The following is a 26,956-nucleotide window of genomic DNA, read 5'->3' on the forward strand; positions in this document are numbered from 1 at the left end:
GGAGAATGGCATTTTCCCCACAAAACACTGCTGTTAAAGAAGAACATGACCACCAGCAGAGCAGTAACCAGGGCATGGGGAAAAAGCTTCTGAGACAAAGAGCAGTTTGAAAGTAAAGTTTAGAAGAAGCAAGAAAATTGTGACAGAGAGAGGACAGAGGAGTGAGAAGGAAGTGGCCATTGACCTGAGCATGCTCTGCAACTTGGCCACCTCTGTCTGTAAGAAGCTCCCTGGCAGCTGAGTGCTGTGGGTGACATTGCTGATGGCAGTGAGGGGTGCAGCAGGCACAGAGCCACAGTCCTGCAGGCTGACAACGTGACTTGTGCTTTCACCTGTGGCTTTATGGGCTGTAGGAAGAGGTGTGCATACACACGAACTCTACATCTGCAGCAGGAAGTGTGTGGGACCAGAGGAACCCCTGCTTCCACAAAAGGGGATGTGTTCTTGCAGCTGCACTTCCTGAGGTGGCTGTGGGAGACTGGAGGTTGCACGAAGTTGTGTGTTTATGTGTTTTCACATGGGGTGAGAGCTTGTGAATATTAGTTACCTAAAGAAGTTTGGAAATGTAGGGTCCTACTCTGCCTGCAGCCTGTTGTGCACAAAACAACAGAATCAGAGGATCTCTTCTACACTGAGCTCAGGCTTGTCCTCTCTTGTAATTGGTTCTGTGCCCTGATCTTGTGATGCTTCAGCTGAAATGCCTGTGCTATTGCTGTGAGCTCTCCCATTGCTGTGTCACTGCAGCCATGCATGCCTCTCCACAGGGAGGAACCAGCTGATGGAACAAGAGGAAAGGCTGAGTTCCCATCTCAGTCCATTCAGAGGACATTGGGATCCAGTAGGGATTCTTGATCCTAATGGGTATCCACAGGGACATGATCCTGCATGGACTTTCATCCAAGCCTCTTTGAGAAGAGCTAGAACTGCCAAATAAAAAATCTGTACCTTTTCCAGGTATGACCAAGGAAAACTTCATGATCTGTCATGCTCAGGGACTCTGGCACCATCCAGTGATCCTTTCTGTCTTCCATCTCCACAATGCCAGGTCATATTGAACCCATCTGCCCAAAACTCCATCTTCTCTTCCAGAAGCATTAGTTAAAAACAGCATTGGCCAGTTCTTTGTTGTGCTCTGGGTTTCTGGGCTCAGGATGCACATGGGCACAGCCCTGTATCACAGATGTGCTTTTGTATCATTTTTTACTCCCTTTTGCAGGCTGTGGTCAGTGGGTTTAGCCCTTTGCTAGCAAATGTCAGACACATCTGCCAGTGTGTGCATTTTAACACACATGGACCCTCAGCAGGAAAGAGCAAGCACCAGGGAGGGAAGGCCATGTATGTCCTGTGAAACTTCCTGAATCTGTGCTAAGGGAGACTGTTTGGGCTGCAGTGATACTCCTCTTGTGTTTTCCTTTGCCTCGATGAGTTTCTGTGTTGCAATGAGTGTCTTGTGAACAGTCCTGGCAAGGTGTCTCAGTTTAGAGACAAGTTGAGGAGAAACTGCTCTGGAATGATTGTTCCCTCTCAGAAAAAAAGAGTTTCAGCTCCCTGCCTGTCTGTTGATAGGAAAGGAATTTCTTGGATGAAAGTGAAAAAAACCAAATTGTTTTAACAACAAACTAAGTGCCTGTGGGCACGGGGAAAAATGAGGAAATGAATAATATAAAAATGAATAGTTTTGAACCTCCTCACTGCAGAGCAAGCTGGTGGATTTAGAGTTCTTTAGCTGTTATGGCTCTTCCCGAGTTCCAGAGCTGGGGTGTGGTGTCCCTGCAGCCTCTCCTGCTGGTCATGGAGTCTGGCTCCCACCAATGGTCTGGTTCTTGTAGCTAAGCCAAACAGATTCAGAAGAAACTGCAGAAGACACTGAAGATTCCTCTTGCAATCCATGGAAAAACTTCTTGTCTCCTAACACAAATCAAGGTAGCTAAAAGCAGAATATAACTCCCTCCCTGCTGAATAGCAGAGTACCTGGTGCAGTTATTGTTTAGACACAAAAAGCACCAGAGTTCCCCTGGCACTTCCTCCTCCTGCCTGGATCTAGCTTAAAGTTACATGATCCATTTCTGGGCATAAAGCAGATGATAGGGGAGTGCAGTATTATCATAAAATCACCTCAAGACACCGGGAAATGATGAAAGTTCCCCAATCTCCATGTGCTGTGGGGTACACCCAGGATATGGCTTTCAGTGCACATCAGATAAGAGGTTCTGAAAGCTCCTCACCAGTGTAGGAGGTGTCCTGTGCAGGAGGAAGGCTGTGTTTGTGGCCACACTGGAAACAGAGACCCTTGGAGAAGATTGATCCTGTGGCAGAGGCAATGAATCACCAGGACAGAGAGACTCCTGGAACTGCAGGTAAACACCAATCCTTCCTTCCATTCTGTCTTCTGTCAAAGGAAGAGTTGGGGGAAATGCAGATGGACCCTGGGCACAGTACAGTGGCTGGTCTCATGCCAGGAGATGGGGCTTAGGACAAGAGCAAAGCAGCAGCTGAGGGAACTGTGCAGTGCTCAGGCTGGCAGAATGATCTTTTCTCTGGAGCCAGGGGTAATGGAAGTCCAGGCAGACCATGGTCTGCTATTCCCTTCAGTGGTTTTTCTGTGAACAATGGAACTGAAGGATGCTATCCTTCTCTGATATCCTTCTCTGGTGAAGCTCTCTGCATCAAGCTGAGCACAAATCTCTGCTCCCATCTCTGGTGTCCCTAAGGACAACCCAGCCAGGGCTCTCCAAAGGGTTCCCAAGTGCCTTTTCCCCCTGTGGAAACAATCCCTTCTGTGTGTCTGGCTGGGCACACTCTGAGCTGGGCAGTCACTCCTTTGGGTGACTGTGCCATTGCAGAAAGGGCTCACAGTAAAGAGCCAAAACACAGGGAGTGAGAGAAGGAAGCTGTAAAGAGAGAGGAAGAGGAGGGAGGTCCAGAAAGAGCCTTCAGTGACAGACAGGGGGACCAGAGGGCAACAAGGAAGATGTGTTGCGGAGAAAGGAGGTCTGAGAGGACAAGGGGGAGTGAGGTTTGTGCAGAATGCAGGTGGGTCTTGTGATGAACAGGGAAGTAAAAAAGCAGCTTCAGGCAGCCCTGTGTTACTCAGTTCTGTGGGTCTGACCTACTGCTAGTGACAGGCAGCAGGACCTGCTTGCACCACCACTGTGGCTCTGTTGTCCTTGGAACAAGGGACCAGGAGGGTGTTGGGGTACAGAGCCAGCTGGGTTATCCTGCCCTCAGCTCTGGTCTGGGGCATTCCCACTCTTGCTTTGTGTTTTCCAGCCCCAGCAGAAGAGAGAAGCTGCTCCTGGCTGAACATCTGGGTCTTCCTGTTTTTTGCCCTCACCATCAAAGCTGCCTTTGTGACAATCTGCCATGGTGAGTTCCAGGATCACTTAATTTCTTCAGGATGAAGAGCTCAGGTGACTGCTTTTTTAAGGTGGAAAACCCATATTCTGGTGGCTCTGCCAGCAGGCAAATGCCTTTCACCAAAACACAGGTCAGAGATCCATTCTCATGCAGCCTTGAGCCTTGTGAGAATACATCTGTAGCTTTGAATCCACCATTTGAATCTCTGGCCATGAGGCAGGATAACCTGGATAACTTGGATATTCTGGCTGTGGCACAGGAACTGCCTGTGGTGGCAGCAAGGCTGTCAGAGCAGTTTGCTGTGAGTCTCTCAGTCTGCATGAGTTGAGAGCCTGGACCACACTTGTGTGATGGAAGGGTTTCCAGAGGACTGTGAGCCAACCATTTCCTATCTTGCTTCCTCAGGAAGGGTAAGGCATTAACAGTGTCTGTCAGCACACAGAGATTGCATGGCTAACTGAGGAAGATGCTGCCTCATTGTAATCCCTAGAGGGATGAACAGTTCCACAGGTGGTGAAATCCCTCAGATGAAGTAAACCAAAAGTTTATCTCTCTTGTTGTCCTCCTTGGGTAAGGATAAGGTCACCTGTGTTGGAAACAGTCATGGTCAGTCAGGCATTGCCCTTGTCCATCTCCTCTGAGCCTTCTTCCATTACAGCAATGCACCAAGCAGGCTCTGGGGCCACTGTGATTGTTCTGCTCACAAGTAAAGATAGTTCTAAATGAAGTGATTGATAAAAATAGACATCTGTACAGCTAAGCACAGCCTGATCAGCTTCTCATCAATACTCCTGAGTGTATGAGTTACTAAGAAGTCCCTGGGGTTGTGGATGTGGCCTGTCACCTGCACTGCATTATTCCCCACAAACTGGGAATCAGTAAATCCTAGGAGTTTATGCTGCACCACACCCTGGTTTCTGCAGCTCCAGCTGTATGTGTTTACCCTCACCTGGACTGTCTGTTGCTGATGGAACAGCCCAGCTGATGGGTTGTTCTTCCAAATTGCTGTTGATGTCTGGTTTAGGAAGTGACAAACTGTGACACTCAAGGGCTGCTTTGTGGACTGGCAGCTTGGCTGTAGGAATGTTCATGTAGAGTGGCTGTGGCTGGGTGGGATCAATCCTGCCCTGGGTGGCTTGTCCTCAGTGGGATGTGCTTCCAGGTGTCCTTCTGCTGTCTGACTTGGAAGAAGGTCTCTTCCTGGCTGGGAAAGCAAGCAGCTGTGCCACTTGTTTGGGCCAGGAGAGGTGACAGCTGGGACAGTGCCTGGTGGGGAAATGGTGGGAGGAGAGCAAAGGCCAGAGATGCTGTGTGGGGAGCTGGGAGGAAGGGCTAATCCTGCTGCCTTTGCTCTCCCTTTGCAGTGATTCCCTTCTGCCCCAGCAGTGAGCAGCCCACAGCCCTGCAGCAGCACTTCTCAGAATGGAAGTGTGACTCAGCAGTGCCACAAGGCACAGGTCAGTACTTGCACTGTCCCCTCTTGCTTGGGGCTAAAGGCTAAAGGAGAATGGACAATGTCAAAACACATCAATGAAAGAACTTTGTTGAGACCTTGGATCCCCTTATGAGAACTACCATGGCCTTGGTTACCCAAAGCTCCCTGGTCATACCCCAAAGCAATGGGGAGAAATGTCTGTGCTATCCCAGCTTTTTCATGCACTTTCTGTCAGGAGAAGTGACTCAGGAGAACATGAGCACTGTCCCTGGAAAACTTGGATCTTTGCAATCACCATCTCCTGTTAGTAACCTTCATCTCTCTGTGCTCTCCCTGCACAGGCCGAGGCTGGACATGCTGCCCAAAGAGCTGGCTAAGGTTTCAATCAAGCTGCTATTTCCTGTCCCTTGATAAGATGAAGTGGGCTGAGAGTGAGCAGAACTGCACTGGGATGGGCTCCCAGCTGGTGGTGATCAACAGCAAGGCAGAGCAGGTATGTGCACAGGGCAGAGAGAGAGACCCAGCAGCCAGAGACACAGTGCTGGGTCCCTGCCCTGGAGGGGACTCAGAGCCCCTCCTTGTCCTGCAGGGGACAGGGAATGTCCTGTCTGCATCCCTGGAGCCCCAGCTGCCCTCTGCCACCAGCCCCACCCGCATCAGTGACTCCTGATGCCTCCCTGTGCTCAGTCCTGCATCTCATGGACATTGCACTCTCTCTGATTGCCAGGTTTTCCTCTCTGGGCAGATTAAAAAAGGTACAGGAAGAGAGAATTTCTACATTGGTTTGTTTGCAGAGGAGCTGGGTCAGTGGCAGTGGGTGGACAAGACTCCATATAATGCAACAGCAGCGTGAGTATCTGTGGATGAAGAGTGTTTGGTGTGGCTCCTGGTAGGGAACAAAAGTAGGGGAGATGTGAAGGTGTCTGCTGGTGCATGAGAGGGGAGTTCCCACCACACTTCCTTGGGAGAGATCAAAGATGCAGCAGGAGAGGAGTGTAGGACACCAGGTTCCCATGGCCCCATCTGTGCTGGTTATTGGTTATGAATTAACAACTGTGACCTGGAAATCATTGCTGTAGGCAGACAGAAAGCTGAATCTCTCCAGCAGCAAGAACTCTTCAGAGATGACCAGCCTAGCCTGACATGTATTCACTGCACTTATATGCACAGGAATGGCCTGGGCTGAAATGCTGGGAAAGAGATGAAGTGCAGGGAGAGAGCACCAGGTCTGATCTTGCTATGTCTTCTTCTGGAGAACCAACTTGCCCTGGAGGCCAACACAGGTCTCTGCAGGGTGTGAAGTGCATGGGGTGAGTGGTGGTGGTCAGTTGCCCCCAGCAGGTCGATCAGGGCCCTGTTGTGCTGGAAGGCTGTAGGAAGGAGGCAGCTTTCCATGAGACTCTAATGCCAGTGGGATATGGAGTGGGAGGAAGGGCACTGCTTCAGTCCATGGATCAGCATTGGGAGTTTCTGTCTCTTCCCTTCAAGTCTTGCATGCTGCTGTGGCCTTTTCCAGCAGTGCTTTACAGTGGATGCTGTAATAACAAACCTGTGTCTGTTGCAGGTTCTGGCGGTCAGGAGAACCAAGTAATTTCAGTGATGAGACTTCCACTATAATGCATGTACCTGCAAATGCTCCCTACAACTGGAATGATGTCAGATCAGATTTCTATCATCATCGAATTTGTGAAGCTGCAGCAGTAACTGTGTGATGGAAATACTCTACCCCTGTCCTGAGTAAAACTGGGAGCTGAGCAGGGATCTGGGAGCAGTGCTGGCTGTGCTGGGAGGGGTGGGGAGCCCTGACACATCCTCACTGTGCTGGGTGGGATGATGTGTGTGGAAGTGAAATGAGCCTTTCTCCAGCATCCCCAGTGCATGTGCTTGCTCAGGGAACACAGGAAGGCTCAGGCTCATCAGAGCAGGTCCTGTGTTCTTGTGTCCTCTTCTCTCTGAGTGGGTCCAGAAGCTGAAAAGAAATGGACTTCTCCAGGAGGAAGACACAAGGAATAGCAAGACAGATGTCCAGGGATGCAATATCACTTGTCTCCTTGAGCAGAGGTGCTTGCTTTTTGTTGAGTTACACACAGCATTTCTTTTTGTTGTACTGGTTTTGCTGAACAAATTCGGAAATCTTAGGTAAGAGAATATAGAGTATCAGACCAATGCAAAATGGCTCTGTGCTGTGAGTGAATATTTCTCTTTCCTTTTCCACCTCAAAGCTGCAGAGGTATAATTCTAGAATCATGGAATCATTTGGGTTGGAAGGGTCTTTTAAGGATAATCCAGTTTCAAGCCCCCTCGGTCATAAGCTGGGACACCTTCCACTAGGCCAGGTAGCTCAAAGCCCCATCCAGCCAGGCCTTGAACATTTCAATGATGGGTCATCCATAACCCTGTGGGGAACTTCTTCCTGTGCCTCACCACCATTGCAGAAATGTATTTCTTCCTAATATTTAATCTTAACCTCCCCTCTATAAGTTTAAATCCATTCACCTCTCCTATCACTACATTCTTGTGTGTAAAGTCCCTCTCAACAAGGATATTTTCACTGCTGTAGCATTGACCCTTGTAGGGATTTGATTTAGTTCACACAGGATACAGTCAATAACACAAGCAGAGATGAAGAATTCTCTCAGGAAGCTCTGAGAAGCAGTACTCAGCTGAGACTTGTGGTGGTAGCAGGGAACTGGGGAAGTGCAGTGCTGCAAATATCCTCCCTTCCTTTTCCTGGTGTCCTGGTCCTCTCCAGCTTCACAGTGCAGACTTGTATCTCATACAGAGCTGAATCCTTCTCTGATGCCACTTGAGTCAATGTCCCTTGGTGTCCTGCAGTGGGAAAATGACAACTGTGCTCTTCAGAACCTCTGTGGGGCAGTGCTTCACCTTAAAGAAATGGAAGACAAGATGACATAAACAAGGAAAGTGGCCATTGACCTGAGCATGCTCTGCAACTTGGTCACCTCTGTCTGTAAGAAGCTCCCTGGCAGCTGAGTGCCATGGGTGACATTGCTGATGGCAGTGAGGGGTGCAGCAGGCACAGAGCCACAGTCCTGCAGGCTGACAACGTGACTTGTGCTTTCACCTGTGGCTTTATGGGCTGTAGGAAGAGGTGTGCATACACACGAACTCTACATCTGCAGCAGGAAGTGTGTGGGACCAGAGGAACCCCTGCTTCCACAAAAGGGGATGTGTTCTTGCAGCTGCACTTCCTGGAGTGGCTGTGGGAGACTGGAGGTTGCACAAGTTGTGTGTTTATGTGTTTTCACATGGGGTGAGAGCTTGTGAATATTAGTTACCTAAAGAAGTTCAGAAATGTAGGGTCCAACACTGCCTGCAGCCTGTTGTGCACAAAACAACAGAATCAGAGGATCTCTTCTACACTGAGCTCAGGCTTGTCCTCTCTTGTAATTGGTTCTGTGCCCTGATCTTGTGATGCTTCAGCTGAAATGCCTGTGCTATTGCTGTGAGCTCTCCCATTGCTGTGTCACTGCAGCCATGCATGCCTCTCCACAGGGAGGAACCAGCTGATGGAACAAGGGCAAAGGCTGAGTTCCCATCTCAGTCCATTCAGAGGACATTGGGATCCAGTAGGGATTCTTGATCCTAATGGGTATCCACAGGGACATGATCCTGCATGGACTTTCATCCAAGGCTCTTTGTGAAGAGCTAGAACTGCCAAATAAAAAATCTGTACCTTTTCTAGGCATGACCAAGGAAAACTTCATGATCTGTCATGCTCAGGGACTCTGGCACCATCCAGTGATCCTTTCTGTCTTCCATCTCCACAATGCCAGGTCACATTGAACCCATCTGCCCAAAACTCCATCTTTTCTTCCAGAAGAATTAGTTAAAAACAGCATTGGCAAGTTCTTTGTTGTGCTCTGGGTTTCTGAGCTCAGGATGCACATGGGCACAGCCCTGTATCACAGATGTGCTTTTGTATCATTTTTGACTCCCTTTTTTAGGCTGTGGTCAGTGGGTTTAGCCCTTTGCTAGCAAATGTCAGACACATCTGCCAGTGTGTGCATTTTAACACACATGGACCCTCAGCAGGAAAGAGCAAGCACCAGGGAGAGAAGGCCATGTATGTCCTATGAAACTGCCTGAGTCTGTGCAAAGGGAACCTGTTGGAGCTGCAATGATGCTCCTCTTGTGTTTTCCTTTGCCTCGATGAGTTTCTGTGTTGCAATGAGTGTCTTGTGAACAGTCCTGGCAAGGTGTCTCAGTTTAGAGACAAGTTGAGGAGAAACTGCTCTGGAATGATTGTTCTTCCCTCCCAGGAAAAAAGAGTTTCAGTTCCCTGCCTGTCAGTTGATAGGAAAGGAATTTCTTGGATGAAAGTGAAAAAACCAAATTTTTTTAACAACAAACTAAGTGCCTGTGGGCACTGGGAAAAATGAGGAAATGAATAATATAAAAATGAATAGTTTTGAACCTCCTCACTGCAGAGAAAGCTGGTGGATTTAGAGTTCTTTAGCTGTTATGGCTCTTCCTGAGTTCCAGAGCTGGGGTGTGGTGTCCCTGCAGCCTCTCCTGCTGGTCATGGAGTCTGGCTCCCATCAATGGTCTGGTTCTTGTAGCTAAGCCAAACAGATTCAGAAGAAACTGCAGAAGACAATGAGGATTCCTCTTGCAATCCACGGAATAACTTCTTGTCTCCTAACACAAATCAAGGTAGCTAAAAGCAGAATATAACTCCCTCCCTGCTGAATAGCAGAGTACCAGGTGCAGTTATTGTTTAGACACAAAAAGCACCAGAGTTCCCCTGGCACTTCCTCCTCCTGCCTGGATCTAGCTTAAAGTTACATGATCCATTTCTGGGCATAAAGCAGATGATAGGGGAGTACAGTATTATCATAAAGTCACCTCAAGACACAGGGAAAAGGATGAAAGTTCCCCAATCTCCATGTGCTGTGGGGTACACCCAGGATATGGCTTGCACTGCACACCAGATGTGAAGGCTCCTCACCACTGTGGGAGGTTCTCTGTGCAGGAGGAGGGCTGTGTTTGTGGCCACAGTGGTAACAGGGACACTTGGAGAAGGGTGAGATTGTGATAGAGATAATGAATCACCAAGAGAGATTCACTCCTGGAACTGCAGGTAACGATCAAACATTCCTTCCTTTCTGTTCTTCTGTCAAAGGAAGAGTTGGGGGAAATGCAGGGCTGGGATGGATCCTGGGCACAGTACAGTGGCTGGTCTCATGCCAGGAGATGGGGCTTAGGACAAGAGCAAAGCAGCAGCTGAGGGAACTGTGCAGTGCTCAGGCTGGCAGAATGACATATTCCTAGTGCCAGGAGGAAAGGAAGTCCAGTCCATGGTCTGCTATTCCCTTCAGTGGTTTTTCTGTGAGCAATGGAACTGAAGGATGCTATCCTTCTCTGATATCCTTCTCTGGTGAAGCTCTCTGCATCAAGCTGAGCACAGATCTCTGCTCCCATCTCTGGTGTCCCTAAGGACAACCCAGCCAGGGCTCTCCAAAGGGTTCCCAAGTGCCTTTTCCCCCTGTGGAAACAATCCCTTCTGTGTGTCTGGCTGGGCACACTCTGAGCTGGGCAGTCAGTAGTGTTACTCTGCTCTGTGGGTCTAACCTACTGCTAGTGACAGGCAGCAGGACCTGCTTGCACCACCACTGTGGCTCCATTGTCCTTGGAACAAGGGGCCAGGAGGGTGTTGGGGTACAGAGCCAGCTGGGTTATCCTGCCCTCAGCTCTGGTCTGGGGCATTCCCACTCTTGCTTTGTGTTTTCCAGCCCCAGCAGAAGAGAGAAGCTGCTCCTGGCTGAACATCTGGGTCTTCCTGTTTTTTGCCCTCACCATCAAAGCTGCCTTTGTGACAATCTGCCATGGTGAGTTCCAGGATCACTTAATTTCTTCAGGATGAAGAGCTCAGGTGACTGCTTTTTTAAGGTGGAAAACCCATATTCTAGTGGCTCTGCCAGCAGGCAAATGCCTTTCACCAAAACACAGGTCAGAGATCCCTTCTCATGCAGCCTTGAGCCTTGTGAGAATACATCTGGAGCTTTGAATCCACCATTTGAATCTCTGGTCATAAGGCAGGATAACCTGAATAACTTAGATATTCTGGCTGTGGCACAGGAACTGCCTGTGGTGGCAGCAAGGCTGTCAGAGCAGTTTGCTGTGAGTCTCTCAGTCTGCATGAGTTGAGAGCCTGGACCACACTTGTGTGATGGAAGGGTTTCCAGAGGACTGTGAGCCAACCATTTCCTATCTTGCCTCCTCAGGAATGGTAAGGCATTAACAGTGTCTGTCAGCACACAGAGATTGCATGGCTAACTGAGGAAGACGCTGCCTCATTGTAATCCCTAGAGGGATGAACAGTTCCACAGGTGGTGAAATCCCTCAGATGAAGTAAACCAAAAGTTTATCTCTCTTGTTGTCCTCCTTGGGTAAGGATAAGGTCACCTGTGCTGGGAACAGTCATGGTCAGTCAGGCATTGCCCTTGTCCATCTCCTCTGAGCCTTCTTCCATTACATCAATGCACCAAGCAGGCTCTGGGGCCACTGTGATTGTTCTGCTCACAAGTAAAGATAGTTCTAAATGAAGTGATTGATAAAAATAGACATCTGTACAGCTAAGCACAGCCTGATCAGCTTCTCATCAATACTCCTGAGTGTATGAGTTACTAAGAAGTCCCTGGGGTTGTGGATGTGACCTGTCAGCAGCACTGCATTATTCCCCACAAATTGGGAATCAGTAAATCCTAGGAGTTTATGCTTCACCCCTCCTTGGTTTCAGCAGCTCCAGCTGTATGTGTTTACCTTCACCTGGACTGTCTGTTGCTGATGGAACAGCCCAGCTGATGGGTTGTTCTTCCAAATTGCTGTTGATGTCTGGTTTAGGAAGTGACAAACTGTGACACTCAAGGGCTGCTTTGTGGACTGGCAGCTTGGCTGTAGGAATGTTCATGTAGAGTGGCTGTGGCTGGGTGGGATCAATCCTGCCCTGGGTGGCTTGTCCTCAGTGGGATGTGCTTCCAGTGGTCCTTCTGCTGTCTGACTTGGAAGAAGGTCTCTTCCTGGCTGGGAAAGCAGCTGTGCCACTTGTTTGGGCCAGGAGAGGTGACAGCTGGGACAGTGCTTGGTAGGGAAATGGTGGGAGGAGAGCACAGGCTAGAGATGCTGTGTGGGGAGCTGGGAGGAAGGGCTAATCCTGCTGCCTTTGCTCTCCCTTTGCAGTGATTCCCTTCTGCCCCAGCAGTGAGCAGCCCACAGCCCTGCAGCAGCACTTCTCAGAATGGAAGTGTGACTCAGCAGTGCCACAAAGCACAGGTCAGTACTTGCACTGTCCCCTCTTGCTTGGGGCTAAAGGCTAAAGGAGAATGGACAATGTCAAAACATGTCACTGAAAGAAGTTGTTGAGACTTGAGATCCCCTCACAAGGACCACCATGGCTTTGGGTACCCAAAGCTCCCTGGTCATACCCCAAAGCAATGGGGAGAAATGTCTGTGCTATCCCTGCTTTTTCATGCACTTTCTGTCAGGAGAAGTGACTCAGGAGAACATGAGCACTGTCCCTGGAAAACTTGGATCTTTGCAATCACCATCTCTTGTTAGTAACCTTCATCTCTCTGTGCTCTCCCTGCACAGGCCGAGGCTGGACATGCTGCCCAAAGGACTGGTTAAGGTTTCAATCAAGCTGCTATTTCCTGTCCCTTGATAAGATGAAGTGGGCTGAGAGTGAGCAGAACTGCACTGGGATGGGCTCCCAGCTGGTGGTGATCAACAGCAAGGCAGAGCAGGTATGTGCACAGGGCAGAGAGAGAGACCCAGCAGCCAGAGACACAGTGCTGGGTCCCTGCCCTGGAGGGGACTCAGAGCCCCTCCTTGTCCTGCAGGGGACAGGGAATGTCCTGTCTGCAACCCTAGAGCCCCAGCTGCCCTCTGCCACCAGCCTCACCCCACAGGGACTCCTGATGCCTCCCTGTGCTCAGTCCTGCATCTCATGGACATTGCACTCTCTCTGATTGCCAGGTTTTCCTCTCTGGGCAGATTAAAAAAGAGCCAGAAAGGGAGAATTTCTACATTGGTTTGTTTGCAGACAGTGTGGGTCAGTGGCAGTGGGTGGACAAGACTCCATTTGATGCAACAGCAGCGTGAGTATCTGTGGATGAAGAGTGTTTGGTGTGGCTCCTGGTAGGGAACAAAAGTAGGGGAGATGTGAAGGTGTCTGCTGGTGCATGAGAGGGGAGTTCCCACCACACTTCCTTGGGAGAGATCAAAGATGCAGCAGGAGAGGAGTGTAGGACACCAAGTTCCCATGGCCCCATCTGTGCTGGTTATTGGTTATGAATTAACAACTGTGACCTGGAAATCATTGCTATAGGCAGAGAGAAAGCTGAATCTCTCCAGCAGCAAGAACTCTTCAGAGATGACCAGCCTAGCCTGACATGTATTCACTGCACTTATATGCACAGGAATGGCCTGGGCTGAAATGCTGGGAAAGAGATGGGGTGCAGGGAGAGAGCATGATGACTGACCTTGCTGTGTCTTCTTCTGGAGAACCAACTTGCCCTGGAGGCCAACACAGGTCTCTGCTGGGTGTGAAGTGCATGGGGTGAGTGGTGGTGGTCAGTTGCCCCCAGCAGGTCAATCAGGGCCCTGTTGTGCTGGAAGGCTGTAGGAAGGAGGCAGCTTTCCATGAGACTCTAATGCCAGTGGGATATGGAGTGGGAGGAAGGGCACTGCTTCAGTCCATGGATCAGCATTGGGAGTTTCTGTCTCTTCCCTTCAAGTCTTGCATGCTGCTGTGGTCTTTTCCAGCAGTGCTTTACAGTGGATGCTGTAATAACAAACCTGTCTCTGTTGCAGGTTCTGGCGGTCAGGAGAACCAAACCAGCTCCCTAATGAGACTTCCACTGTAATGCATGCATTTACAGAACCTCCCAACAACTGGAATGATGTTGTACCCTATTTGGAGCATTATCGAATTTGTGAATTTGCAGCAGTAACTGTGTGATGGAAATACCCCATGCCTGTCCTGAATAAAACTGGGAGCTGAGCAGGGAGCTGGGAGCAGTGCTGGCTGTGCTGGGAGGGGTGGGGAGCCCTGACACATCCTCACTGTGCTGGGTGGGATGATGTGTGTGGAAGTGAAATGAGCCTTTCTCCAGCATCCCCAGTGCATGTGCTTGCTCAGGGAACACAGGAAGGCTCAGGCTCATCAGAGCAGGTCCTGTGTTCTTGTGTCCTCTTCTCTCTGAGTGCGTCCAGAAGCCAATGGCTGAAAAGGGATGCACTTCTCCAGGAGGAAGACACAAGGAATAGCAAGACAGGTATCCAGAGATGCAAAACCATTTGTCTCCTTGAGCAGAGGTGTTTTCTTTTTGTTGAGTCATACACAGAATTTCTTCTTGTTGTAGTTGTTTTGCTGAACAAATTTTGAATTCTTAGACAAGAGAAAATACAATAGTAGACCAATGAAAAAAGGTTCTGTGCTGTGGGTGTATATCTCTCTCTCCATTTCAATCTCAATGCTACCGAGGTATTCTCCTAGAATCATGGTTTGGATTGGAAGGGACTTTTAAGGACAATCCTGTTTCAAGCCCCCTCAGTCATGAGCAGAGACACTTTCCTCTGGTCCAGGTCGCTCAAAGCCTCATCCAGCCAGGCCTTGAACACTTCCAAGAATTGGCATCTACAGCTCCTCTGGGTAATCTGTGCCAGTACCTCTCCACGCTCACAATAAAGAATTTCTTCTTAATATTTAATCTAAACCTGTCCTTTGCTAGTTTAAAGCCATTCCCTTCTGTCCTAACACAACATTTTAGTGTGAAAAATTCTTCTTAACAAGGATATTTCCACTGCCGTAGCATTGACACTTGTAGGGACATAATTCACACAGGATGCAGTCAATAACACAAGCAGAGGTGAAGAATTCTCTCAGGCGGCTGTGAGCAAGCAGTTGTCAGCAGAGACTTGTGGTGGTAGCAGGGAACTGGGGAAGTGCAGTGCTGCAAATATCCTCCCTTCCTTTTCCTGGTGTCCTGGTCCTCTCCAGCTTCACAGTGCAGACTTGTATCTCATACAGAGCTGAATCCTTCTCTGATGCCACTTGAGTCAATGTCCCTTGGTGTCCTGCAGTGGGAAAATGACCATTGTGCTCTTCAGAGCCTCTGTGGGTCTGAGATCCTCCTCTGCTCTTCCACTGCTTTTTTCCCAGTGCCAAGCCTCATCTTTCCTCACAAGTCCTACTTCACCTATTTCTTGACACCATTTCTCTTACTTTGCCTCAGCCTCCTGCCATTCCCTGCTGGCTCTGCCTAAGCCCAGTGCTCTGGCTGTGAGCACCACAGCACAATTTCCTCCATTTCCCCTAAGACAAACATCTAGACCCAACGTCAATGTGCCTCCTCTGGAGACCTATGGCATGGACTTGCCTCTTCTGTTTAGGGAGTTTGTGGGGGGCAAACTCATCCCTGCAAAGCAGCATTTTAGCTAGTTCTCTCAGAGTTTCTTCCCATGTTGGCTTTCTTCTCCATTGTGTATTTGCATGCAGCTACCTTCCCAGGATTTCATCTTCTCTGGTTTTGAGGTCATTTCTCTAGTTCCCACATCACTTGTCCTCCTAGTGTGGTTCCTGGCTTCTTGAAAAAATGGCCATCTCATTTTTTCCCGGCAATTTCTGCTCTTTCACTGGTTGTTCACTTTTCCTCCCCATAGGGCTCTGTCTTTGCATTAGTGGAATGAAATAGTCCATGCTTTGCCTCCTTCTGAAGACAGCCTGAAAAACTGAATAGGGAGCAAAAGGAACTCAGTGGTGATCCACCTCAGTGATCCAGCTGTGTCCTCTCATTTCAAATAATGCCTCTCTACCTTCCTCAAGAGGTCTTCCTGCACAGGAGCCCTGGGGTGAGACTTTGTTGCTGAAACATGCAGGAGATGAGCTTTCATGGAGCCAGGTCCTGCCTGGCCTACCAGGCTGTCATTTCAAGGAGGGGACATGTGACAGGACACCTTCTTGGCCCTGCAAGTGAGGCTTCTCCCCCTGGAGCCCAGAAACCATGGCCTGCAGTGGCACAGCTGCTCCCAACCCAAGCCTGGGGTGCTGGGCTTGGGCCTGACCAGAGGAGACCTCATTGTTTGGGTCTTTAGCACCATTTCCATGAGCTTCTGCTTTTTGACATGCCGGCCTCCCCTTTAGGCCTCACTCTGCCACAACTCTTAGCACACAAGCAGGACAAGGAGCAGATTTCCTGTCTTCCCTTCTCCAGACAAGAGCCATCCCAACACAGTAGTGTTATGCTGGCAGTGGTGAAGGAGTTGAAGGTGCACAACCCTTGAAGGACAGAGCAGGTCTGCAGGTCCCTCTGCTGGCTGGCCACTCCTGGGGTCAGCCTGCTGTGAGCAGCAGCCACTGCCAGGTCTGGGCACTGCCCTGTTGCCTTAGCTGTAGGAAGAAGGCGGGATTCCATGGAGGACTGATGCCTGTGGGAACAGAGGAGGAGGAGACCAAGGGTGATTGATCCTGGGAGTTCTGGATGAATCAGGATCTGGAAGAGCCCATGTCCATGTTCCTGTGAGGCCTGAGACCCCAGGTCCTGGACCTCAGCCTTCCATGCAAGGCTTGACAAGGCCGTGCTGGAGGGGAACACATCTCCGCTTCCTGAGCCCTGGGGAGCTGACCAGTGTGAAAGATGGAGTCTGTAGTGTAATCCTGTGGAAGGCAGAAGGACAGCAGGGCTGGAACTATCTCCCACAGCAATGAGAGCCATTGTGTCCAAATCCCTGCAGCTGCAGCATCAACTATGTAATGGAGGAAACCTTGTCCTGAGGACAACTGGGACACCAACAGCTACACCCAGAGGTATTTTGAAATGGGTGTGAATGCTGGAGCCTGCATGCCCACTCTGCTGAGAGGGAATATTGCATGGAGGAATGATGGTCAGGCAGTTGGTGAGTACCATCCCTCCCTTCTCTGCTCTGAACTGCTCTGAACTGCTCTAACTCAGCCTCTCTTCCTGTGAAGGAGGGTAGGAAGCTTCTCTCAGTTACTCCTGCCTGGCAAAGACTGGCTTTGCAATGGGATTGGCTTTTTCCTGTAGCTCATTAGGACACATGCTCAGTGCTATGGTCAGCTGTCTGTGGAAAAACTGCAGAGAACAATCCAGTGTTGTTCTCATGCCTCTGGTTAATTTCTGAGCACACTTGCTGTATTTTATACTTGGAACTTTCTCAGTCCTTATCCATCCCACTTCATGTTGGTCAGATGGCCTGGACAGCAGCAAGTGATAAAACAGGAGTGTGAATGCAAACATTTGTGTGAATTGAATACCTGAATCTAATGGAGAATGGCATTTTCCCCACAAAACACTGCTGTTAAAGAAGAACATGACCACCAGCAGAGCAGTTAAAATGGCATTGGGAAAAAGCTCCTGAGACACAGAGCCTTTTGAAAGTTAAGTTTAGAAGAAGCAAGAACATTGTGACAGAGAGAGGACAGAGGAGTGAGAAGGAAGTGGCCATTGACCTGAGCATGCTCTGCAACTTGGTCACCTCTGTCTGTAAGAAGCTCCCTGGCAGCTGAGTGCTGTGGGTGACATTGCTGATGGCAGTGAGGGGTGCAGCAGGCACAGACCCACAGTCCTACAGGCTGACAACATGACTTGTGCTTTCACCTGTGGCTTTATGGGCTGTAGGAAGAGGTGTGCATACACACGAACTCTACATCTGCAGCAGGAAGTGTGTGGGACCAGAGGAACCCCTGCTTCCACAAAAGGGGATGTGTTCTTGCAGCTGCACTTCCTGGAGTGGCTGTGGGAGACTGGAGGTTGCACGAAGTTGTGTGTTTATGTGTTTTCACATGGGGTGAGAGCTTGTGAATATTAGTTACCTAAAGAAGTTGGGAACTGTAGGGTCCAACACTGCCTGCAGCCAGTTGTGCACAAAACAACAGAATCAGAGGATCACTTCTACACTGAGCTCAGGCTTGTCCTCTCTTGTAATTGGTTCTGTGCCCTGATCTTGTGATGCTTCAGCTGAAATGCCTGTGCTATTGCTGTGAGCTCTCCCATTGCTGTGTCACTGCAGCCATGCATGCCTCTCCACAGGGAGGAACCAGCTGATGGAACAAGGGCAAAGGCTGAGTTCCCATCTCAGTCCATTCAGAGGACATTGGGATCCAGTAGGGATTCTTGATCCTAATGGGTATCCACAGGGACATGATCCTGCATGGACTTTCATCCAAGGCTCTTTGAGAACAGCTAGAACCACCAAATAAAAAATCTGTACCTTTTCCAGGCATGACCAAGGAAAACTTCATGATCTGTCATGCTCAGGGACTCTGGCACCATCCAGTGATCCTTTCTGTCTTCCATCTCCACAATGCCAGGTCATATTGAACCCATCTGCCCAAAACTCCATCTTCTCTTCCAGAAGAATTAGTTAAAAACAGCATTGGCCAGTTCTTTGTTGTGCTCTGGGTTTCTGGGCTCAGGATGCACATGGGCACAGCCCAGACTGAGACACAGATGTGCTTTTGTATCATATTCTGCTCTGTTTTGCAGGCTGTGGTCAGTGGGTTTAGCCCTTTGCTAGCAAATGTCAAATATATCTGCCAGTGTGTGTATTTTAACACACATGGACCCTCAGCAGGAAAGAGCAAGCACCAGGGAGGGAAGGCCATGTATGTCCTGTGAAACTGCCTGAATCTGTGCAAAGGGAGCCTGTTGGGGCTGCAATGATGCTCCTCTTCATGTGTTTTTCTTTGCCTCAATGACTTTGTGTGTTGCAATGCATATCTTATGAAATATCCTGGCAGAGAAATGATTGAAGTTCCCCAATCTCCATGTGCTGTGGGGTACACCCAGGATATAGCTTTTTCAGAACACCAGATTAGAGCCTGTGAACACTCCTCACCAGTGTGGGAGGTGTCCTGTGCAGGAGGAAGGCTGTGTTTGTGGCCACACTGGTAACAGAGACCCTTGCAGAAGATTGATCCTGTGGTAGAGATGATGAATTGCCAAGAGAGAGACACTTCTGGAACTGCAGGTAACCACCAAACCTTCTTCTTTCTGTCTTCCCGTTGGAGCTGGGGGAAATGCAGATGGATCCTGGGCACAGTACAGTTACAGGTCTCATGCCAGGAGATGGGGCTTAGGACAAGAGCAGTGCAGCAGCTGAGGGAACTGGGCAGTGCCCAGGCTGGCAGAATGATCTTTTCTCTGGATCCAGGGGGAATGGAACTCCATGATGCAAGTGCACCATGATCTGATATTCCCTTCAGTGGTTTTCTGAGTACAATGGACTGAAGGATGCTATCCTTCTCTGATATGCTTCTCTGGTGAAGCCCTCTGCATCAAGCTGAGCACAAATCTCTGCTCCCATCTCTGGTGTCCCTAAGGACAACCCAGCCAGGGCTCTCCAAAGGGTTCCCAAGTGCCTTTTCCCCCTGTGGAAACAATCCCTTCTGTGTGTCTGGCTGGGCACACTCTGAGCTGGGCAGTCACTCCTTTGGGTGACTGTGCCATTGCAGAAAGGGCTCACAGTAAAGAGCCAAAACACAGGGAGTGAGAGAAGGAAGCTGTAAAGAGAGAGGAAGAGGAGGGAGGTCCAGAAAGAGCCTTCAGTGACAGACAGGGGGACCAGAGGCCAACAAGGAAGATGTGTTGAGGAGAAAGGAGGTCTGAGAGGACAAAGGGGGAGTGAGGTTTGTGCAGAATACAGGTGGGTCTTGTGATGAACAGGGAAATAAAAAAAACAGCCTCAGGGCGGCCCTGTGTTATTCAGTTCTTTGGGTCTGACCCACTGCTAGTGACAGGCAGCAGGACCTGGTTCCAGCACCAGTGGGGCTTTGTTGACCCTGGAACAAGGGACCAGGAGGGTGTTGGGGCACAGAGCCAGCTGGGTTATCCTGTCCTCAGCTCTGGTCTGGGGCATTCCCACTCTTGCTTTGTGTTTTCCAGCCCCAGCAGAAGAGAGAAGCTGCTCCTGGCTGAACATCTGGGTCTTCCTGCTTTTTGCCCTCACCATCAAAGCTGCCTTTGTGACAATCTGCCATGGTGAGTTCCAGGATCTCTAAATTTCTTCAGGAGGAAGAGCTCAGGTGACTGCTTTTTTAAGGTGGAAAACCCATATTTGTGGCGGGCACAGACTTTTCCCATGAGAAATCTTTCTCTCTTCTTCCTGTGTTTTATACACAAAGATAAAGTTTGGATGTTGTTGGAAAAGTGTCTCAAGATATTAATGATTCAAGCTGGCCAGTCGGCCTTGGGGGAGGTTTTGAACTGACCAATCTGAGTGACCTTTGAAAGTCTATATAAGTTGAAATTAAATAATAAAAATAGACATTTTCTGCCACACTGAAGACTGGTATCCTTCTCTCTGCTAGCAGTTCAACAGCGACACATCCTAGTGGCTCTGCCAGCAGGCAAATGCCTTTCACCAAAACACAGGTCAGAGATCCATTCTCATGCAGCCTTGAGCCTTGAGAGAATACATCTGGAGCTTTGAATCCACCATTTGAATCTCTGGCCATAAGGCAGGATAACCTGGATAACTTAGATATTCTGGCTGTGGCACAGGAACTGCCTGTGGTGGCAGCAAGGCTGTCAGAGCAGTTTGCTGTGAGTCTCTCAGTCTGCATGAGTTGAGAGCCTGGACCACACTTGTGTGATGGAAGGGTTTCCAGAGGACTGTGAGCCAACCATTTCCTATCTTGCTTCCTCAGGAATGGTAAGGCATTAACAGTGTCTGTCAGCACACAGAGATTGCATGGCTAACTGAGGAAGACACTGCCACTTTGTGATCCCTAGAGGGATGAACAGTTCCACAGGTGGTGAAATCCCTCAGATGAAGTAAACCAAAAGTTTATCTCTCTTGTTGTCCTCCTTGGGTAAGGATAAGGTCACCTGTGTTGGAAACAGTCATGGTCAGTCAGGCATTGCCCTTGTCCATCTCCTCTGAGCCTTCTTCCATTACATCAATGCACCAAGCAGGCTCTGGGGCCACTGTGATTGTTCTGCTCACAAGTAAAGATAGTTCTAAATGAAGTGATTGATAAAAATAGACATCTGTACTGCTAAGCACACCCTTATCAGCTTCTCATCAATACTCCTGAGTGTATGAGTTACTAAGAAGTCCCTGGGGTTGTGGATATGACCTGTCAGCAGCACTGGATTATTCCCCACAAACTGGGAATCAGTAAATCCTAGGAGTTTATGCTTCACCCCTCCCTGGTTTCAGCAGCTCCAGCTGTATGTGTTTACCCTCACCTGGACTGTCTGTTGCTGATGGAACAGCCCAGCTGATGGGTTGTTCTTCCAAATTGCTGTTGATGTCTGGTTTAGGAAGTGACAAACTGTGACACTCAAGGGCTGCTTTGTGGACTGGCAGCTTGGCTGTAGGAATGTTCATGTAGAGTGGCTGTGGCTGGGTGGGATCAATCCTGCCCTGGGTGGCCTGTCCTCAGTGGGATGTGCTTCCAGGTGTCCTTCTGCTGTCTGACTTGGAAGAAGGTCTCTTCCTGGCTGGGAAAGCAAGCAGCTGTGCCACTTGTTTGGGCCAGGAGAGGTGACAGCTGGGACAGTGCTTGGTAGGGAAATGGTGGGAGGAGAGCACAGGCCAGAGATGCTGTGTGAGGAGCTGGGAGGAAGGGCTAATCCTGCTGCCTTTGCTCTCCCTTTGCAGTGATTCCCTTCTGCCCCAGCAGTGAGCAGCCCACAGCCCTGCAGCAGCAATTCTCAGAATGGAAGTGTGACTCAGCAGTGCCACAAGGCACAGGTCAGTACTTGCACTGTCCCCTCTTGCTTGGGGCTAAAGGCTAAAGGAGAATGGACAATGTCAAAACATGTCACTGAAAGAAGTTGTTGAGACTTGAGATCCCCTCACAAGGACCACCATGGCTTTGGGTACCCAAAGCTCCCTGGTCATACCCCAAAGCAATGGGGAGAAATGTCTGTGCTATCCCAGCTTTTTCATGCACTTTCTGTCAGGAGAAGTGACTCAGGAGAACATGAGCACTGTCCCTGGAAAACTTGGATCTTTGCAATCACCATGTCCTGTTAGTAACCTTTATCTCTCTGTGCTCTCCCTGCACAGGCCGAGGCTGGACATGCTGCCCAAAGGACTGGTTAAGGTTTCAAACAAGCTGCTATTTCCTGTCCCTTGATAAGATGAGCTGGGCTGAGAGTGAGCAGAACTGCACTGGGATGGGCTCCCAGCTGGTGGTGATCAACAGCAGGGCAGAGCAGGTATGTGCACAGGGCAGAGAGAGAGAGACCCAGCAGCCAGAGACACAGTGCTGGGTCCCTGCCCTGGAGGGGACTCAGAGCCCCTCCTTGTCCTGAAGGGGACAGGGAATATCCTGTCTGCATCCCTAGAGCAGCAGTTCCCCTCTGCCTCCAGCCCCACCCCACAGGAACTCCTGATGCCTCCCTGTGCTCAGTCCTGCATCTCATGGACATTGCACTCTCTCTGATTGCCAGGTTTTCCTCTCTGTGCAGATAAGAAAAGGTCCAAGAAGAGAGAATTTCTACATTGGTTTGTTTGCAGAGGAGCTGGGCCAGTGGCAGTGGGTGGACAAGACTCCATATAATGCAACAGCAGCGTGAGTATTTGTGGATGAAGAGTGTTTGGTGTGGCTCCTGGTAGGGAACAAAAGTAGGGGAGATGTGAAGGTGTCTGCTGGTGCATGAGAGGGGAGTTCCCACCACACTTCCTTGGGAGAGATCAAAGATGCAGCAGGAGAGGAGTGTAGGACACCAGGTTCCCATGGCCCCATCTGTGCTGGTTATAGGTTATGAATTAACAACTGTGACCTGGAAATCATTGCTATAGGCAGAGAGAAAGCTGCATCTCTCCAGCAGCAAGAACTCTTCAGAGATGACCAGCCTAGCCTGACATGTATTCACTGCACTTATATGCACAGGAATGGCCTGGGCTGAAATGCTGGGAAAGAGATGGGGTGCAAGGAGAGGGCATGATGACTGTCCTTGCTATGTCTTCTTCTGGAGATCTATCTTTCCCTGGAGGCCAACACAGGTCTCTGCAGGGTGTGAAGTGCATGGGGTGAGTGGTGGTGGTCAGTTGCCCCCAGCAGGTCGATCAGGGCCCTGTTGTGCTGGAAGGCTGTAGGAAGGAGGCAGCTTTCCATGAGACTCTGGTGCCAGTGGGATATGGAGTGGGAGGAAGGGCACTGCTTCAGTCCATGGATCAGCATTGGGAGTTTCTGTCTCTTCCCTTCAAGTCTTGCATGCTGCTGTGGCCTTTTCCAGCAGTGCTTTACAGTGGATGCTGTAATAACAAACCTGTCTCTGTTGCAGGTTCTGGCGGGCAGGAGAACCAAGTAATTTCAGTGATGAGACTTCCACTATAATGCATGTACCTGCAAATGCTCTCCACAACTGGAATGATGTCAGATCAGATTTCTATCATCACCGAATTTGTGAAGCTGCAGCAGTAACTGTGTGATGGAAATACCCCACACTTGTCCTGAGTAAAACTGGGAGCTGAGCAGGGAGCTGGGAGCAGTGCTGGCTGTGCTGGGAGGGGTGGGGAGCCCTGACACATCCTCACTGTGCTGGGTGGGATGATGTGTGTGGAAGTGAAATGAGCCTTTCTCCAGCATCCCCAGTGCATGTGCTTGCTCAGGGAACACAGGAAGGCTCAGGCTCATCAGAGCAGGTCCTGTGTTCTTGTGTCCTCTTCTCTCTGAGTGCGTCCAGAAGCCAATGGCTGAAAAGAAATGGACTTCTCCAGGAGGAAGACACAAGATCTCAAGACTGATGTCCAGGGATGCAATATCATTTGTCTCCTTGAGCAGAGGTGTTTTCTTTTTGTTGAGTGACACACAAAATTTTCTCTCGTTGTATTGGTTTTGCTGAACAAATTTGGATATCTTACGCAAGAGACAATACAATATCAGACCAATGAAAAAAGCTGAACAAATTTGGATATCTTACGCAAGAGACAATACAATACCAGACCAATGAAAAAAAGGTTCTGTGCTGTGGGTATATATCTCTCTTTCCTTTTCCATCTCTAGGATACAGAGGTATAATCCTAGAATCATGGAATGGTTTGGGTTGGAAGGGACTTTTAAGGATGATCCAGTTTCAAGCCTCCTAGATCATGAGCAAGGACACCTTCCACTAGGCCAGGTCGCTCAAAGTTTCTGTGATGGGTCATCCATAACTCTGTGGGGAACTTCTTCCTGTGCCTCACCACCATTGTAGAAATGTATTTCTTCCTAATATTTAATTTGAACCTCCCCTCTGCTAGTTTAAAGCCATTTCCTTCTGTCCAAACACTACATTGTTTTGTAAAAAGTCCCTCGCAACAAGGTTATTTTCGCTGCCGTAGCATTGACATTTGTAGGGTTTTAACTCAATTCACACAGGATGCAGTCAATAACACAAGCAGAGGTGAAGAATTCTCTCAGGCGGCTGTGAGCAAGCAGTTGTCAGCAGAGACTTGTGGTGGTAGCAGGGAACTGGGGAAGTGCAGTGCTGCAAATATCCTCCCTTCCCTTTCCTGGTGTCCTGGTCCTCTCCAGCTTCACAGTGCAGACTTGTATCTCATACAGAGCTGAATCCTTCTCTGATGCCACTTGAGTCAATGTCCCTTGGTGTCCTGCAGTGGGAAAACGACCACTGTGCTCTTCAGAGCCTCTGTGGGGCAGTGCTTCACCTTAAAGAAATGGAAGACAAGATGAAATAAACAAGGAAAGTGGCCATCGACCTGAGCATGCTCTGCAACTTGGTCACCTCTGTCTGTAAGAAGCTCCCTGGCAGCTGAGTGCTGTGGGTGACATTGCTGATGGCAGTGAGGGGTGCAGCAGGCACAGACCCACAGTCCTACAGGCTGACAACATGACTTGTGCTTTCACCTGTGGCTTTATGGGCTGTAGGAAGAGGTGTGCATACACACGAACTCTACATCTGCAGCAGGAAGTGTGTGGGACCAGAGGAACCCCTGCTTCCACAAAAGGGGATGTGTTCTTGCAGCTGCACTTCCTGGAGTGGCTGTGGGAGACTGGAGGTTGCACAAGTTTTGTGTTTATGTGTTTTCACATGGGGTGAGAGCTTGTGAATATTAGTTACCTAAAGAAGTTTGGAACTGTAGGGTCCAACACTGCCTGCAGCCTGTTGTGCACAAAACAACAGAATCAGAGGATCTCTTCTACACTGAGCTCAGGCTTGTCCTCTCTTGTAATTGGTTCTGTGCCCTGATCTTCTGATGCTTCAGCTGAAATGCCTGTGCTATTGCTGTGAGCTCTCCCATTGCTGTGTCACTGCAGCCATGCATGCCTCTCCACAGGGAGGAACCAGCTGATGGAACAAGGGCAAAGGCTGAGTTCCCATCTCAGTCCATTCAGAGGACATTGGGATCAGATAGGGATTCTTGATCCTAATGGGTATCCACAGGGACATGATCCTGCATGGACTTTCATCCAAGCCTCTTTGAGAACAGCTAGAACCACCAAATAAAAAATCTGTACCTTTTCCAGGCATGACCAAGGAAAACTTCATGATCTGTCATGCTCAGGGACTCTGGCACCATCCAGTGATCCTTTCTGTCTTCCATCTCCACAATGCCAGGTCATATTGAACCCATCTGCCCAAAGCTGCATCTTCTCTTCCAGAAGAATTAGTTAAAAACAGCATTGGCCAGTTCTTTGTTGTGCTCTGGATTTCTGGGCTCAGGATGCACATGGGCACAGCCCAGACTGAGACACAGATGTGCTTTTGTATCATATTCTGCTCCGTTTTGCAGGCTGTGGTCAGTGGGTTTAGCCCTTTGCTAGCAAATGTCAAATATATCTGCCAGTGTGTGCATTTTAACACACATGGACCTTCAGCAGGAAAGAGCAAGCACCAGGGAGGGAAGGCCATGTGTGTCCTGTGAAACTGCCTGAGTCTGTGCAAAGGGAGCCTGTTGGGGCTGCAATGATGCTCCTCTTCATGTGTTTTTCTTTGCCTCGATGACTTTGTGTGTTGCAATGCATATCTTATGAAATATCCTGGCAGGGAAATGATGAAAATTCCCCTATCTCCATGTGCTGTGGGATACACCCAGGATATAGCTTTTTCAGAACACCAGATTAGAGCCTGTGAATGCTCCTCACCAGTGTGGGAGTTGCCCTGTGCAGGAGGAAGGCTGTGTTTGTGGCCACACTGGTAACAGAGACCCTTGCAGAAGATTGATCCTTTGGTAGAAATGATGAATCGCCAAGAGAGAGACACTTCTGGATCTGCAGGTAACCGCCACAGAACTTTTCCTTCTGTTCTGTCCTCCTGTCAAAGGAGTTGGGGGAATTGCAGGGCTGGGATGGATCCTGGGCACAGTTACAGGTCTCATGCCAGGAGATGGGGCTTAGGACAAGAGCAATGCAGCAGCTGAGGGAAGTGGGCAGTGCCCAGGCTGGCAGAATGATCTTTTCCCTGGATCCAGGGGGAATGGAACTCCAGGCAGACCATGGTCTGCTATTCCCTTCAGTGGTTTTTCTGTGAACAATGGAACTGAAGGATGCTATCCTTCTCTGATATCCTTCTCTGGTGAAGCTCTCTGCATCAAGCTGAGCACAAATCTCTGCTCCCATCTCTGGTGTCCCTAAGGACAACCCAGCCAGGGCTCTCCAAAGGGTTCCCAAGTGCCTTTTCCCCCTGTGGAAACAATCCCTTCTGTGTGTCTGGCTGGGCACACTCTGAGCTGGGCAGTCAGTAGTGTTACTCTGCTCTGTGGGTCTAACCTACTGCTAGTGACAGGCAGCAGGACCTGCTTGCACCACCACTGTGGCTCCATTGTCCTTGGAACAAGGGGCCAGGAGGGTGTTGGGGTACAGAGCCAGCTGGGTTATCCTGCCCTCAGCTCTGGTCTGGGGCATTCCCACTCTTGCTTTGTGTTTTCCAGCCCCAGCAGAAGAGAGAAGCTGCTCCTGGCTGAACATCTGGGTCTTCCTGTTTTTTGCCCTCACCATCAAAGCTGCCTTTGTGACCATCTGCATTGGTGAGTTCCAGGATCTCTCAATTCCCCCTCTGGCTGAAGAGTTCAGGTGACTGCCTTTTTTAAGATGGAAAACCCATATCCTAGTGGCTCTGCCAGCAGGTAAATGCCCTTCACCAAAACATGCCTCACCACCTTTACTAGGCTGTCCCATGAGTTTTTTGTCCCTTTCCTGCCCCCATCATTAGAGGATTTCTT

General features: G+C 49.5%; 4 protein-coding genes and 1 long non-coding RNA gene across 6 annotated transcripts in view; 4 read left to right on the plus strand and 1 right to left on the minus strand.

Moving 5' to 3' along the window:
* The first annotated feature begins 1,661 nt into the window (after positions 1 to 1,661).
* On the plus strand, positions 1,662 to 6,965 carry LOC146445094 (C-type lectin domain family 4 member E-like). Its single transcript, XM_085067363.1, has 6 exons — positions 1,662 to 2,357; positions 3,271 to 3,366; positions 4,722 to 4,814; positions 5,134 to 5,285; positions 5,520 to 5,641; positions 6,357 to 6,965. The coding sequence occupies exons 1-6, from the start codon at positions 2,321 to 2,323 to the stop codon at positions 6,502 to 6,504; spliced, it is 648 nt and encodes a 215-aa protein (XP_084923489.1). The 5' UTR covers positions 1,662 to 2,320; the 3' UTR covers positions 6,505 to 6,965.
* A 384-nt stretch (positions 6,966 to 7,349) lies between these two features.
* On the minus strand, positions 7,350 to 8,424 carry LOC146445095 (uncharacterized). The gene is made up of 2 exons (XR_014853649.1): positions 7,878 to 8,424; positions 7,350 to 7,678 (listed from the first exon to the last, which is right to left on the minus strand). It is a non-coding gene; the product is annotated as an uncharacterized LOC146445095 (long non-coding RNA).
* A 1,327-nt stretch (positions 8,425 to 9,751) lies between these two features.
* On the plus strand, positions 9,752 to 15,064 carry LOC146445096 (C-type lectin domain family 4 member E-like). Its single transcript, XM_085067374.1, has 6 exons — positions 9,752 to 9,896; positions 10,549 to 10,644; positions 11,996 to 12,088; positions 12,407 to 12,558; positions 12,791 to 12,912; positions 13,628 to 15,064. Exons 1-6 carry the CDS (start codon positions 9,860 to 9,862, stop codon positions 13,773 to 13,775), a joined length of 648 nt encoding a protein of 215 aa, XP_084923500.1. The 5' UTR covers positions 9,752 to 9,859; the 3' UTR covers positions 13,776 to 15,064.
* Positions 15,065 to 17,837: 2,773 nt separating this feature from the next.
* LOC146445097 (C-type lectin domain family 4 member E-like) lies at positions 17,838 to 23,520 on the plus strand. Its single transcript, XM_085067351.1, has 6 exons — positions 17,838 to 18,805; positions 19,720 to 19,815; positions 21,443 to 21,535; positions 21,854 to 22,005; positions 22,240 to 22,361; positions 23,077 to 23,520. Exons 1-6 carry the CDS (start codon positions 18,766 to 18,768, stop codon positions 23,222 to 23,224), a joined length of 651 nt encoding a protein of 216 aa, XP_084923477.1. The 5' UTR covers positions 17,838 to 18,765; the 3' UTR covers positions 23,225 to 23,520.
* Positions 23,521 to 24,765: 1,245 nt separating this feature from the next.
* The window catches only part of LOC146445098 (C-type lectin domain family 4 member E-like), a 14,666-nt gene continuing 12,475 nt past the window's right edge, over positions 24,766 to 26,956 (plus strand). For both annotated transcript variants that reach the window (XM_085067337.1, XM_085067328.1), the window contains exons 1-2: positions 24,766 to 26,012; positions 26,666 to 26,761. In XM_085067337.1, coding sequence (XP_084923463.1) covers positions 25,973 to 26,012; positions 26,666 to 26,761 — 136 coding nt within the window. In that variant the 5' untranslated portion in view covers positions 24,766 to 25,972. The remainder of the gene's footprint in view (positions 26,013 to 26,665; positions 26,762 to 26,956) is intronic.

Source organism: Lichenostomus cassidix, chromosome 1, assembly GCF_008360975.1.
Source record: "Lichenostomus cassidix isolate B80296 chromosome 1, HeHo_3.0, whole genome shotgun sequence".
NCBI lineage: Eukaryota > Metazoa > Chordata > Aves > Passeriformes > Meliphagidae > Lichenostomus > Lichenostomus cassidix.